This window comes from Triturus cristatus, chromosome 11 (assembly GCF_964204655.1).
Source record: "Triturus cristatus chromosome 11, aTriCri1.1, whole genome shotgun sequence".
NCBI classification, from domain to species: domain Eukaryota; kingdom Metazoa; phylum Chordata; class Amphibia; order Caudata; family Salamandridae; genus Triturus; species Triturus cristatus.
Window position 1 is genome coordinate 103471465 of NC_140594.1, and position 13750 is coordinate 103485214.

Here is a 13750-nt window from a genome sequence, read left to right on the forward strand (position 1 = left end):
AAATCCTGGGCTATACGTAAATTCTCACTCATGCTCGCCAACTAAACGATTGATAGCCACATGCAAGAAAAACTCTGCCACGCAGTGGTTGGCGTAGTTTTGCCAGAACTCCACATTCCAAGCAGAAACGTGGAATGAGCAAAACTCTGTGAACTTTGCAAGCAGAGCGAGAATTTTTAGCCCACCCCATTAAAAAGTTGGACATGTACTTTTAAGTTTTACATGTCTTGGTAGTGAAACTCTCTTAAATTTGTTTTTCGATCCTGCAAAGCCTACCCATCCCATAGGATAACATTGGGTTACCTTATTACATTTAAAAAGTGATAACTTTCAATTGGGTGCAGGTAAGAAAAAGTTGAGTTTGGCCTTTAAAGAATTGTAATTTGAAACTCTACCTAATGCTAAAATTGGATTTTAAGTCACAATTCTGAAAATTACACTTGTAAAAAGCTGGCATTGTCTTGCCCCAACCATTTGGTACCTGGAGCATGCATCCTGGGTTACATGACTAGGTGTAGCTGGCAGTTAGCCTCAGTGTATTGCCCCCATATAGTTAGATAAAGGGGAATTGGTGTTGGCAGGATGGGCCATTTCTGGTTGGGAGGAACTGTTACCTACCACACATGAACATCACAAGGGCTCTGCTTCAGCACACTCAATAAATGGTTTCACACCAGTCTTTGTGCCCCCAGAGAGGCTGTGACCAGGGCAGGGTGACAGGAAATTCCAAGCATCTCTGGGGTGCTGCCTAAGTGGGAAGGACTGGACCTTCGTTTTGAACTCAGGACTATCATAGTGACTCCAAAGGCTAGTTGGCTGCCCCCCTGATCAGAGCCTCAGGGACAGAAAGACTCCATTAACATTGCACTCAGCACCTGGACTTTGCCCACTGTGAGCCTTGCCCTATAAAATGGTGCCACCCCAATCTTGGGCTCTTGGAAGTGGGCCTGAAGATGCCCTGCCATCCCAGCTGTGGTCTCTTGGCCAGAACCTTCTCCTCACAGCTCCGCATTGGAACCGCAGATGCATGATGCATCCCCGATGCAAGACCGCGCATTGCAGGTCCGCAGAACTGCAAATCCTAGATGCCGGACTTTGCATAGCAAGCCTTCACCAATGACACTCTCGAAGACTATGCAGGATCTCACATCACAAGCTCCATCAATGGCTTCATCTGACTCGCCACCTCACAACGCTTTGCGGACGTAGGACCTCACATCACAACCTGCAGCTTCTTCAGAAGTGCTGGTGCACGAAGCATCCTCGAAGTGGAATCCTTCAGTGCTCCACAACCAACAAAATCTAAGGTACTCTGTTCACCTGACCTAAATTATTCCCTGTTTCTGACCCATTCTATGCTCCCGAACATCTTGCCATTGCTGTTACCCAGGAAGATGATAATGAAAAATGGAGTTTATATTTACTCTATATTTCTTGTCCTCTGTTTTTAGGTCTAGCCTAGAGCCGGCGCGCTTGCACTGCTCTGCGGGACTTATTGTAGAGGAGTAGGTCAATAGAAGCTCTGCCCACTCTCCGCCCATAATTGCTATTGGCTTGGGTCATTGTCTGTCCTAAATGCTTGCTTCTGATTCGTCGATAGGCTTGTTAGTCCCTCCTTAGTACCGCCTTCTCTTAATTTGTCACCTCCCATGGCGACTGGCCCCTTTACTTCAGTTGTTACATGGTTTGTGTAATTTAGACTGTGAGAACAATTTTTTTAATGAGGTTCTCCTACTGCAGGCATGACATGCTTTTATGCCTTCTTTACTTCCCCCTTCCTCCCGTTGTTGTTCCTTCTCCTCCCCCCTGCCCGCCCTCCCGTTGTCCGTGCCTTCTCTGCCCACACTTCCTCCCTCCCTGTCCGTGCCTTCTTCGTCCCCCCACCCTCCCCTTGTCGTGATGCCTAAAATCTGCAATGCAATAGGCCTCGCATAAATGCGAGACATATTGCATTGCAAATGCTTGTTAATGTTTTGGATTTATGCCTTGCTGCTCTGCACAAGGGTTCAAGGGACTGAAATGCCAGTGTTTGAAGGAAGAAGGCAGCCTCAGCACTGTCTGATTGGTATCTGGCTTTTAAAGCTGGTATCATGTTATCTGAAGCTGGAAGCTTTTTGAATGATACTTTTCTTGTGTCAATGATTTAGAAATGGTCGACCATAAGATTATGGAATACAGCACCCGGAATTTCTAGCAATTAGAATACGTCTTTGGGATCCCATTTGAAGTACGTACTTTATATCCCAGCTATTGAAATTTAGCATCTTAAACCCATGTCTCATGAAAGCAGGTTTACTGCCCTGGAATTCTTATTTTTGCTCACATTAGGCATTATAATTCAGATCACTATGATTCGATAATCTAAGATGTATGCCCAGACTGTTCGGTTATTCATTAATCTTGTGTATTTCTTATGTGAATCACTGTTGCTTCATGGATTTCTTCCTAGAGAGAACTAACCATGGCTCTGGGTCATATAACTTTACCTTGGACTAGTTTCTAAATTGTTTTAATCATTATCTATCATTGCCTCTGAAGTAATTTGGCATGGTCTTTGTTTTATGGTATCACTGGAGGCAAACATTGAGACCTGTGCTACCGAAGTGAGAACACAGGAGCTACTTTGAGTAGACACCTTTTCTTAAAGCCACACGCAAACCAGTCAATTACACAGCAGGCCCCAAAAAGGCAGTGCCACTCTGACCTGTGCAAAAATGTATTTAGACACCAGCACAAAATTGGTCTATAATGGGAAGGTGTTTTCCTTGTACCAAGTATGAAAGCCTAGACAACAAGAGTCGGTAACAAGTGTTCTATAAAATTAAAATTCTGCTGCAACATTCACAGCTTTAGCTCAAGTTTCCCAAATCGTCTTGCAAAATCATTTCTTTGCTGGAAAATGTCCTTGCTAAAATATTTTTTGCTGTATTACTATACCTCAAAAGCATACTTTTAGTGGTGGATTTGAAGAACCACTTTTTCAGAACTCTGCCAAATTAATGAAGTTCACAATTAAACACATACAAATGAGGAAAACATATGTGCAACAAAAATATAATCCTAACTTTTCTCTATAGAGGAAACAACCAAAAAGAAAAAAGTTAGCAAAACTGTCAAAAATGAGATTTTTAACATTAAACAACTTCATAGAAAAACATAAATAAGATTTATGAACACAGCATCTGACCATCACTGGCGAGATATTTGAAATAGTTTAGTGGTTTATGCACAGCCTGGATGAATCGGTTTATAACCAACACTTTTGTTTCTGCCAAAGTTCCACTAACTCATGAGTGCATGTCGTCAAATGAGATTTAGGTTTTGGCCCCAAGTACATATTTAACTTGAGATTGAGTACCTTATTTAGAGGTTATCCAATAAGATACTCCATCTCAAACATGATGGAGTACACTGTCCATCAAACTGATAGTACGTTGCCTCATTTAGAGTCAGGTGAACCAGAAGTATTCTGTTTACGAAGCCCCCATTGTCTGTGTCGACATATAATACTTCCTCCAACTGCTTGACTCTGGCGGGCTGCCAGAGGAAGGGTTTACACCGTCTGGCCTTCTTTAGGGTGGGCAGTGTAAATGCTTATTTTACCTTTCCATTACTGCTAGGAAAAACCTGGCAGTAAGGGAATGGGAAAAATAAATTCTTCCCCCACACCTTGGGACAAAACTCCCTGGATGAGGGGGCATTTGTTTTTTGTTTTTTTAAAAGAAAACTCCTGCTTTAGGAGTTTGTTATTGAAAACTTTGGTAGCTGTCCGCAATGTTTGCTGGTCAAACATTTCCTACGTTGATGAGAATCTCTACAATGGTGGTTCCTGTCAATGTAGAGAGTTGTTTGAAGGCCTGGTGGACAACTCTAACTTTGTGGGGGGGAGTCACTTGGGATAACAGCGGTATTGTCTTCTGCCATTTCTGCAGAGTTAAATCCATCTGCTAAAGTCTAAATCAGGTCCTTAGTCATACTATGTGATCAAGCGTAAGTAACAGAGACACATACAGTGTGTCCAACTTGATGCATTCCTCATAGAATGAAGACTTGAAGCCTTGAAAAACCCTCCAGTGACAAAGTCTGAAGCTAACAACAGACCCAAATGTAAAACTTATTACAGAACTTTGGAGTGAGCTTAAATGAGACCGGGTTCTCCGGTCTCATGAGTGGGTACTCAAAAGACTCACAGTGATATTCAATTTTGTTTCTGGAATTTTACTTTTACTGTTCCGTAGCTCCAATTTCCGTGGACTTCCCTGTTGACCCTTCAGTTCCTTTTGACTTACCTTCAAATGGTTAAAAGCTATTTTTGTTATCAATTGTGTTGACATTTTTAGGATGGTAAGGTAATACATTTTTCATTTTTAGGTCTCGCCTGACCCAGCGCATGGGCAGGTCTGGCGAGACTTATTGAGAGGACTCCAAAAAGTGCTACCAGGCCAGCCTAGAGCTACAGTGTATGGGCGCGCGCGCCACGCTTTACCGCGATTACTTTCACTTTAGCGGCCGCTTTGATGTTTGAGCATAGCCAATAGGTCTCGCTTTTGGGACCTTATAAGTATTTAGTTATGCACTTATAAGGTCCCAAAGGCGAGACCTATTGGCTATGCCAATGCTTGTTAAGGATTGCATTTAGGCTCATCCTTTCTTCACTTGACTGTGTTACTTATTTTATTTCTTGATTCTTGCACCCTCTGAGCTCTTTCCTCAGACTAAGGGCTAGTTTTATAGTTTTGCTAATGTTAATCTGCCAGTCATTGTGGCAGATGCCAGTACATCTTTCACTGTAATGGACTACTGCTTGTAAGATACAGATTGTCCATCGTGGTTGGCCTGAACTTATAACTTTTTTCCTGGTCCTGTACTTCCAGGTAACCACAGTTGTCACTTTGTGCTTCTAAATACTGTTTTCACTTAAATGTTTAAAATTGCATATCTCTGGTTTTACTAAGCGTTTTTTTGTCGTGTTGGTCTCAAATAATTCATAAAATGATGGTTTATGATTTAAACTGGTGTGGGATGTTTCTTGTGTTGTGTTTTCACTTTATTACTGTTTGAAGTACTGCATAAATACTTTATACATTGCCTCCAAGTTAAGCGTGACTGATTGTGTTTAACCCTGTAAAGAATTGTGATTGCTTCTTGAGTAGGGTTTCAACCCTCAACCCTTCAATCAGTAATCTAATTTCCTACAATAATATTGTTTGTTGAGAACTGTAATCAGAAAAAAGGAAGTGGGGGGAAAGGCTTTTTTGCTTGAAATATCTCTTTTACTCCTGCCATGAGAGGGGAAATGCAAACATTTGGTTGTACTGTATTAGGATGTGTAGTTTCCTGCGTTGTAGACCAGCCTTGACTATCTTCAACAGCTGGGGAACATCAAGTACTATTTTTATGTGAGCTTGTTTTTAAGATCAACTGTTTCTTCACGCAATAAAATGCACTTTGAGTGATTTATATCAATAATCTATTTTTAGGAAGTTGCATTTTTTTATATGCATGCTTATATTTGAGTTTATGTTGTTTTTTGATAATAGTATGCATGAATTCACTTTCAATGATCATTTTGTAGTTTGTATTACTTGCAGTGTTTTCACTTTCGTTGTTCCTTTTTGCTTCCACATAAAGAACATGAACTTGAAATTCTTCAAAGGTGTAGACTGCTACTCGCCGAAAAAGCGCTTCGGCGCCTCGTCAGGGGTAGGAGCAAGCGCAAAATAAATGCAATTACAACACAGTACAGTAGGTGGGCTGACACAACCACTGCACAATACAATGCCAGTAAAGAAGCAAAGCGACAGAGCAAATCTTTTGAAGCTACTTTACTTTTAGAGCTTGACTGTTAACTCCTTGGATACATTTATCACCTATTCACATCACCAAAATTACCAGATCACCAAATACACCTCTTTTGCAATTCCCCCTGAGGTTAGTGAGAAAGAACAGTTCAAGTTATTCACGTAACTCTGCAAACAATACAATAACAGTTAATATATCAATGTCCATTCCTTACATCTATTTCAAAACCGTAAAATCCTTCTATCGCAATTAAACATTACACATGTACACAATGGAAATCAGAACTTTCTAAAGCTTCCTCAACCAGAGAACTGTGTAAGAAGATTCCTTGAGTTAAACATTCAGAGAACCTTTCCCCGGCGCTTTTCACGGGTTTTACAATGTAAAACCCCATTCAGTTGTGTTTGTCATGAAGGTCAAAACATTATAACGTTTCCTATCCTTTTTGTCGCAGTTCCCATTTTAAAACCCTTTCCTATTGTATGTATCAGAAACTTTTCCAAATGGGAAATCTCTTCCGGGGGTCAGACGGGGCAAAGTACCTGATACTACATCTGACAATGGTTCTGCGTTAGTGGTATCGCCATCATGTGCCAGCCATAGGAGGACTAAACAGGCGGGAACACAGTTGCTGGCAAATCAAACGCCCGGGGTGAAGCTAAGCCCCTCTATCGGCGCTGCTTCATGAAGCTCTTTTTGGTGATGACATGAGCTCTGACAGACAAAGCTGTCTCTTGCCACACCTAATGCGCATGGGCCTGTTTGAAGAAGAGGGGGGCACGTGGACACAATGTAAGGCAGGACCTTGCTGCCCTGACCTGCACTCTGTAGGAGGAGAGAGTGAGTCCACCTGCTGCTGCAGTCCCAATGGAAGAGCCCAGGCGCTGGGCCTCCTAGAAAATATTTCGGCCTTGATTACTCACACCTTGGAGTATGGTGTGCTATTTATCACACCGGTTAAAAACGGATGCGACGTGTGGGTGTGATAAATAGTTTAGCCCTAAAGAATGGGCCACCCCATCTGGATGTTGGTGCTTTCTTCAACAAAATACGCCTATCCTGTTATTTACCAGGCTTCCTCGCCCTTCAAATTTCAACAGTGCTGAACATCGCATCACCTGCAGTTGCAACCCCTGAACATACAGGCGTGTTAGCTGGGATAGGTAGTTAACAAGGAGCATCTAATCGAAGCCTTGAGGAAATGATGGGCCTCTAGCCTGTCAGCCGGCGTGCAGGGTCAATAAACAGAGAGAGCAAAAAAAAAAATACATTTGTTTCTGGATTTGAGCTGTTGGCAAGGAAAGGATTCTAAGAAGTCCTTGGGTATTAGAAGTTGGAGCTCGAATGTGGCCAAGGACTTGTAGTACCAGAATATCATGAACTAAATGTTGTCTACAAATCTAGTCTGTCCAGAAATATAATTTGCACAACTATCAGCTCTCTGGAGCTCAGAATGGAAAACCTTTACCCAATGGGACAGTAATTTTGCAAATGATATTTTGTGCACAATATTTTGGTTAAGACTGTTTTTGTCAGTGACATACATTCGAGGAAGGGGGACTACTTATAATGTGTTGTTATGTGTTGTATATATGTCCTGTAATAAAAGAGAATTGTGGAATAAAATACACCAGTGATTTGGAGATGATGTACCTGGCATACAGCAGCCTATACAGAGCGCTACAGTTTCAAAGGCTGGGGCAGTGTAAAAGACCAGGTGACAGTCTTTTTGAGAGCAGATCTGCAGAGAGGCGAGGCCAAAGCTTGCAGGCAGAGAGCTGTTTTGGAGAAGGTTTGAAAGCGCCAGATAAAGGGATGGCTGAAGGACAAGTGGGGTGAGGTGATGTGGCATATATGTTCAAGAAGGAGTTGAAACAGCAGTGGATGGTGACAATGGTGGGCTGCTAGAGTTTAAGAAAGTATGCAGTTGGGTGGGCCCTTGTGGGCCATTTAGGAATGACATCAACAAAGAATGGATAGTGGAGGAACTCCTTGTGGCCTTCTGTGGAACGCAATGTGGAAGTTGCTGTAACCATAGCACCGAGACCGCCCTAATCGCTGCTACAGATGACATCCGCACCCTCCTGGAGCCAGGCCACTCCGCAACCCTCATCTTACTCAACCTATCAGCAGCCTTTGACACCGTCTCCCACCGCACACTCGTCGCCAGACTACACAACGCCGGCATACAAGGAACAACCCTAGACTGGATCCGATCATTCCTCACTGGAAGAAGCCAAAGAATTAGACTGCCACCCTTCCTCTCCGATCCCACGGAAATCACCTGCGGAGTCCCACAGGGATCATCACTGAGCCCGACCCTCTTCAGTGGCATGACCCCCCTCGCCACCATCGTCTGACAACACGCATCAACATCATCTCGTACGCCGACGACACCCAGCTCATCCTCTCCCTCACCAAAGACCCCGCCACCGACAGACTAAACTTCCAGAATGGTATGCAGGAGGTCGCCGTCTGGATGACCAACAGCTGCCTCAAGCTCAATGCAGAGAAGACAGAAGTCCTCGTACTCGGAACCACCCCTTCAGCATGGGACAACACCTGGTGGCCGGTAGCCCTCGGAAGCCTACCAACCCCCTCGGACCACGCCAAAAACCTCAGCATCGTACTCGACTCATCCCTCACCATGAACCGACAGATCAACGCCGTCACCTCCAGCTCCTTCAACACCCTCCGCATCCTCTGCAAGACCTTCAAATGGATCCCCCGGAATCAAGGAAGAGAGTCACCCATGCACTCATCACCAGCATACGGTACTATGGAAACACTCTATTTGCCGGCATGAACAAGTCCCTACTCCAGAAACTCCAGAGGATACAGAATTCCACCACCCACTCGTCCTCGGCATCCCTCGGTACAAACACATCAGCCAACACCTTCGAACGCTTCACTGGCCCCCCGTGGAGAAGAGAGTCACCTTCAAGATCCTCACCCACGCCTACAAATACCTGCACAACACCGGACCCAAATACCTTAACGACAGAATCAACTTCCACGTACCTAAAAGGAACCTTCGATCTTCCAACCTCGCACTTGCCGAAACCTCACGCATCCACAGAGCCAGAGCAGTTGGAAGATCCTTCTGTCACATTGCGGCCAAGACCCGGAATGAGCTCCCGGCAACATCAGACTTGCCCCCTCCCAGAACACCTTCAGGAAGGTCCTCAAGACCTGACTCTTCAGCTAACAGAGCTGCGAACCCCCCACCACCCCAAGCGCCTTGAGACCCTCACGGGTGAGTTGTGCACTTAATAAACCCCTGATTGATTGATTAATTGATTGAGTAGGCCTCCATATTTAACATCAGCAACAATCAAACCTATGACTATGGAATTTCTGAAAGGGAAATATGGTGTGGCAGGTGGTGAGCTTCACACTCTAGTTCGCTTTGATGGTTGACCATAGAGCCTGAAAATAAGATTTGGATTTTTTTTTTAACAATGTTCTCTGACATCATGGCATTGTTTAGCCACATTCATTTATGCAGCAAAAGAAATAATGTAAGATGCAGAAGCTTTTAAATAATGCTGTGTAATATATGCCATCAATCATGATAACTTTATGACACTTTGTAGAAGCTTTCATCTCTCCTGCCCATTCTGAAACAAATGAGCAGGTTCCTTTGAGAAAAGTGGGGACTGCATAAAGGTATCTGTCAGCTTTTCAAATTAAAAACCCCCAACCAGGCTAGTTTTTTCCAGGCTATCGCAGGAGTGTTCACCATAGGTCCAGGAGGGATGGATCTATGCCAGATATCTCCACAGAGGATACATTTACTTACAATTAATCTATATTAAACTTATTTACATAGTCATAGATTAGCCTGAAAATTGGTCCCCCCGACCTCCTTTAAACAGCCCTGGTGTACAACTTACTGGGTCATCATTTGCACAATAAACGTGCTAGCTATTAACTTATTCAGTTTACCAGTTCATGCAACTTTGACATCTGGAGCAAATAAATAACACACTTAATGCTACTTTCAAGGAAGGGTTGGTAAAATGATGGACAAGTGCAATATTTAATTAATAACATTGAGCAAGTAAATCTGCAAAATGAATTCACGAATGGGCAACATGTTTTCATGTGACATGTCCTTGTTATTTCTTCTTCCTAGCCATGAAGAAGCTCTGGGGTGATGGTGATCATCATGCAGAAATTGAAGACCTGCTGAAGGAACAAAGCGTCAGAAAAAACATCAAAGTTCTGACCTTTATGGAACTTATACGGGAGCAGTCGCTGCGGCCGCAGTTATGCATGCTCATCATCATTATCATCAGCATGCAGATGAGTGGGATCAGTGCAGTTGAGTTCTTGTTGCCATAATACATCTAAGACAGGCAAGCAATCAGGAATCAGAAGCAGAACCTCTCCACCACACATAGCAAATCACAGGAAAGAGAGAAAGAAAGAAAGAAAGAAAGAAAGAAAGAAAGAAAGAAAGAAAGAAAGAAAGAAAGAAAGAAGCAAAGAAAAAGAGAGAGAGAAAGAAAGAAAGAAAGAAAGAAAGAAAGAAAGGAAGAAGCAAAGAAAAAGAGAGAGAGAAAGAAGTAAAGAAAGAAATGAAGAAGCAAAGAGAGAGAAAGAAAGAAAGAAAGAAAGAAAGAAAGAAAGAAAGGAAAGAAAGAAAGAAAGAAAGAAAGAAAGAAAGAAAGAAAGAAAGAAAGAAAGAAAGAAAGCAAGAAAGAAAGAAAGAAAGTTAATAAGACATAGAGCAGCATTCGATACCGCCTCTACATTAGGGAAACAGACATAATAGGGCATCCGGTACAAGCTAAGAGTGTGTTTAATGTAAAGAGCTTGCACACTTGATGTTTTCCAGCTATAACCCACCACCATGGTGTAAGCTCTGTGACCAGCAAAAGGGGAAAAATGTCAGTGATTATGAATTAAACAAATGCCCAGAAATGTGGGCAATGTGGGTTTGAGCTGTTGGCAGTGAAATGATTCTAAGAGCGATTCTTGGGCATTGGAAGTTGGTGCCTTAACGTGGCCACAGAGATGTGGTTTCCTGACATCCATTGTTGCAACAGATATCACAGTTGCATGAACTGGATGGAGGACATGGGCAGACAGTGAAGAGCATGGGATGCATGGACTGAGTGTGAGAACATAGTTACACAGACTGTGTACAGGTTTTGGGCCACATGAACAAACATTACAGATATTGAGCACATGGGTAAACGCTTGAGCTACATGGGTAGACAGTGTGGGGAGCTAGGGGTACTTAGGCAGACTACATGAGGTATGGGGGTCCCAGGCACTTCAGACTATCAGTTTACAATTGCTAAAGTCCAAGTATCTAGAGGCTATTGCAATCAGTGAAGGCTGTATAAAAGGAAATATAGAATGGATTCTGATGCTATTCATTGGTTTGAACCCTGAGGCAAAGGGAATTTACTTTAACAGTCCCCAACTTGCCTGGTCCCAGTATGGGTGGGAGATAAGAGCATGCCCACCCTGAAGCTGCAGCCTGCTTTGAGCACCATTACAACCAGGTCTTAAGGGGGTGTGAAATTGACACAGTGCCAGCATCGACCAAGATCTCTCCACTGGTCCTACATAGCGGAGCACACAGATACGGCCACGAGGCCATCTTTAGGGGATTCCAATCCATAAGGTCTAAGACTGGCGTTGTTTTGTATAGCAAGGCTGGTGCGTATGTAGCTGGCATATACATGGGTGATCAAGTGGCCCACATCAAAACAATTGCTGGAATCCTCACTGATGTGGTTCTGCCAGGAGGGAGTCAGAAGCCATTCCAAAGAGCAAAGCTTCTCTGCAAGACCATGTCTATGTTCCTGTAATAGGAGCCACTAGCTTAGTGCTTCTGAACTTCCACCGTACTGAAGGAAGCATCTTCATACACAAGGGCACTTGCTACTCAAACAAAATCATAAGTCTTATTTAGAAATGTGTAGGGTAATTTATGTAGGGCAAATGAAATCTGTTGCAAATGTGGAAAATAATCCACCCTTTCTATTTCTTCTGTAATTGAGAACATGTGAAGAAGACATTCTCTTCACATCTTGGCATTCTCTAGAGGAGTTGGAGGATTTTCCATCACCACCCAACTCTGATTCATGCCCTCCGTGTGAGCACAGGCTCATCTTGAAGAATGATCGCTCCATGCCCCTCATTACCATTTTTGGGTATTCAATGTCATTTGGTTGCTTTAGTCACTTTGTAATTGAAATTCTACTTGGATGCATTGCAATACTCCCATCATCCACCGAATCTATAGTTATATTTTGCAATTTTATGTTGTTAGTCCAATGAATAAATGCTAGCTGGTGGTTTTAAGGTATTAGTTCCTTACTCAGTCTTTCTTATTCTCCCAGATCTACTTCTATGCGTATGACGTGTTTCGCAATGCAGGGATCACAGGAGAGCGCATACCCTACCTTGCAATTGGCATTGGCGCCTGTGAAATGCTGGGGACAATACTGTGCGTAAGTAATTGCAGAATATGTCTGGAGTTCAGGGAATTGACAGTGGCAATGAAGGAAAGAGCTTGATTTGTTCAGTCATACTTTGAGTTGGGTTGGAATTGACACCTCTCCAATTCTACAATTTCCGGTGAAAGTGCTAAAGCCGGAGAAGAATCGACCGATTGAATTTTCTTCATCCTGCTACTGGCATGTGCAAACCCTAGACTTGCCCTCTCATCATCAATAAAAAGGTATTTATTTTTTGTCAAACCATAAAAGTCACAGATAAAAACACAATACAACGTGTACCCTTGATACATACATTTTAGAAAAAAGCAGCTTAGCATACTAAAGGTTTATGAGGACACATCAGGACCACCCAGATCAGATCCTTTAAAATTCATTGTCATTATTCAAACACAATAAATCAATGCTCATTCAATTGTATTTAAACATATACAAATTTTGTTAAATGTTTCGGTCATGACACAGAACCCTGAGAGTAAACATTTTGTTTTTTAAAGTGCAAAGTCCATTTACCCAGCGCCAAAATTATTTCAGGCCCGACATGCAGTCTTAGAGACAAACATTTCTTGAAGTGCATAGTGACTTTTTAAAGTGCCAGAAGAGAATGAAAAATTCTAAAAGAGAGAAACATCATTTACCAACTAGCCTCCTTAAACGAATTGCGGCAGAGATAAATCTATATATCATTTCACAGGTATATTCTGTTTGAAGCAGCCTTAGGTGGAATAGAGCTGGCCTGCATTTTCTAATACTCAAGACCCTCAAAAGAGGTCAAATCAATTCCCTGCGTGGAATGTCATATAGCTGACAAAAAAAAGAAAATGCATCATATTCTGACATGAGTAACAGTCACATGGGCAGGAACCAAATGGGCATCCTGGTATGTTTTACTAGGGTACAACACCAGAAAGTGAGCGATGCTAAGTATAAATCTTAAAAGATAAAAAAATTTAGACTGACTAAAAGGATACAAAAGATATGGCTCAGTTCCGTCATTGGTGATCAAAGGTAAATAATCAGCCACATGCTTTTTACTGGCCTCCACGGATTCCCTATGCTCCATTAAATAATTCAAAAATTCTCTCTTTAATTGGGGTTTCGTAACAGAGATAATAAGATAAGGGTTAGTAAAACAGTCCTGCCTCCCTACGAGTGCCAGCTGGGTCTTAACATAACCAAGCCATAGTATTTTATGTACATTGTGGTAAATAATTTAATTACCGGGACTTAATTTGATACAGAAACATAATAAAATAGCTCAATAAATAAGAGGCAGAATCCGTGGTATTAGAGGTTCGGAATGGGCTTTATTCCAATGGTCGATTATAATCGGTTGCTCCAAGTTCCATCACCACGAAGGTTCAGGAAGTGAAGTACATACGTTATTGACAATCAATTACTTTTATACAATAGGCATTACAGTGAAGCAAATACAAGAGGCGTAACAATTGATAGTGGTGATAATATAT

General features: G+C 42.5%; 1 protein-coding gene across 3 annotated transcripts in view; it reads left to right on the forward strand.

Annotated features, from left to right (window-relative positions):
* LOC146783420 (solute carrier family 2, facilitated glucose transporter member 11-like) overlaps positions 1-13750 on the forward strand; it is a 617692-nt gene that overhangs the window by 381940 nt on the left and 222002 nt on the right. For all 3 annotated transcript variants that reach the window (XM_085636133.1, XM_085636132.1, XM_085636134.1), the window contains 2 exons: positions 9941-10128; positions 12165-12275. In XM_085636133.1, coding sequence (XP_085492259.1) covers positions 9941-10128; positions 12165-12275 — 299 coding nt within the window. The remainder of the gene's footprint in view (positions 1-9940; positions 10129-12164; positions 12276-13750) is intronic.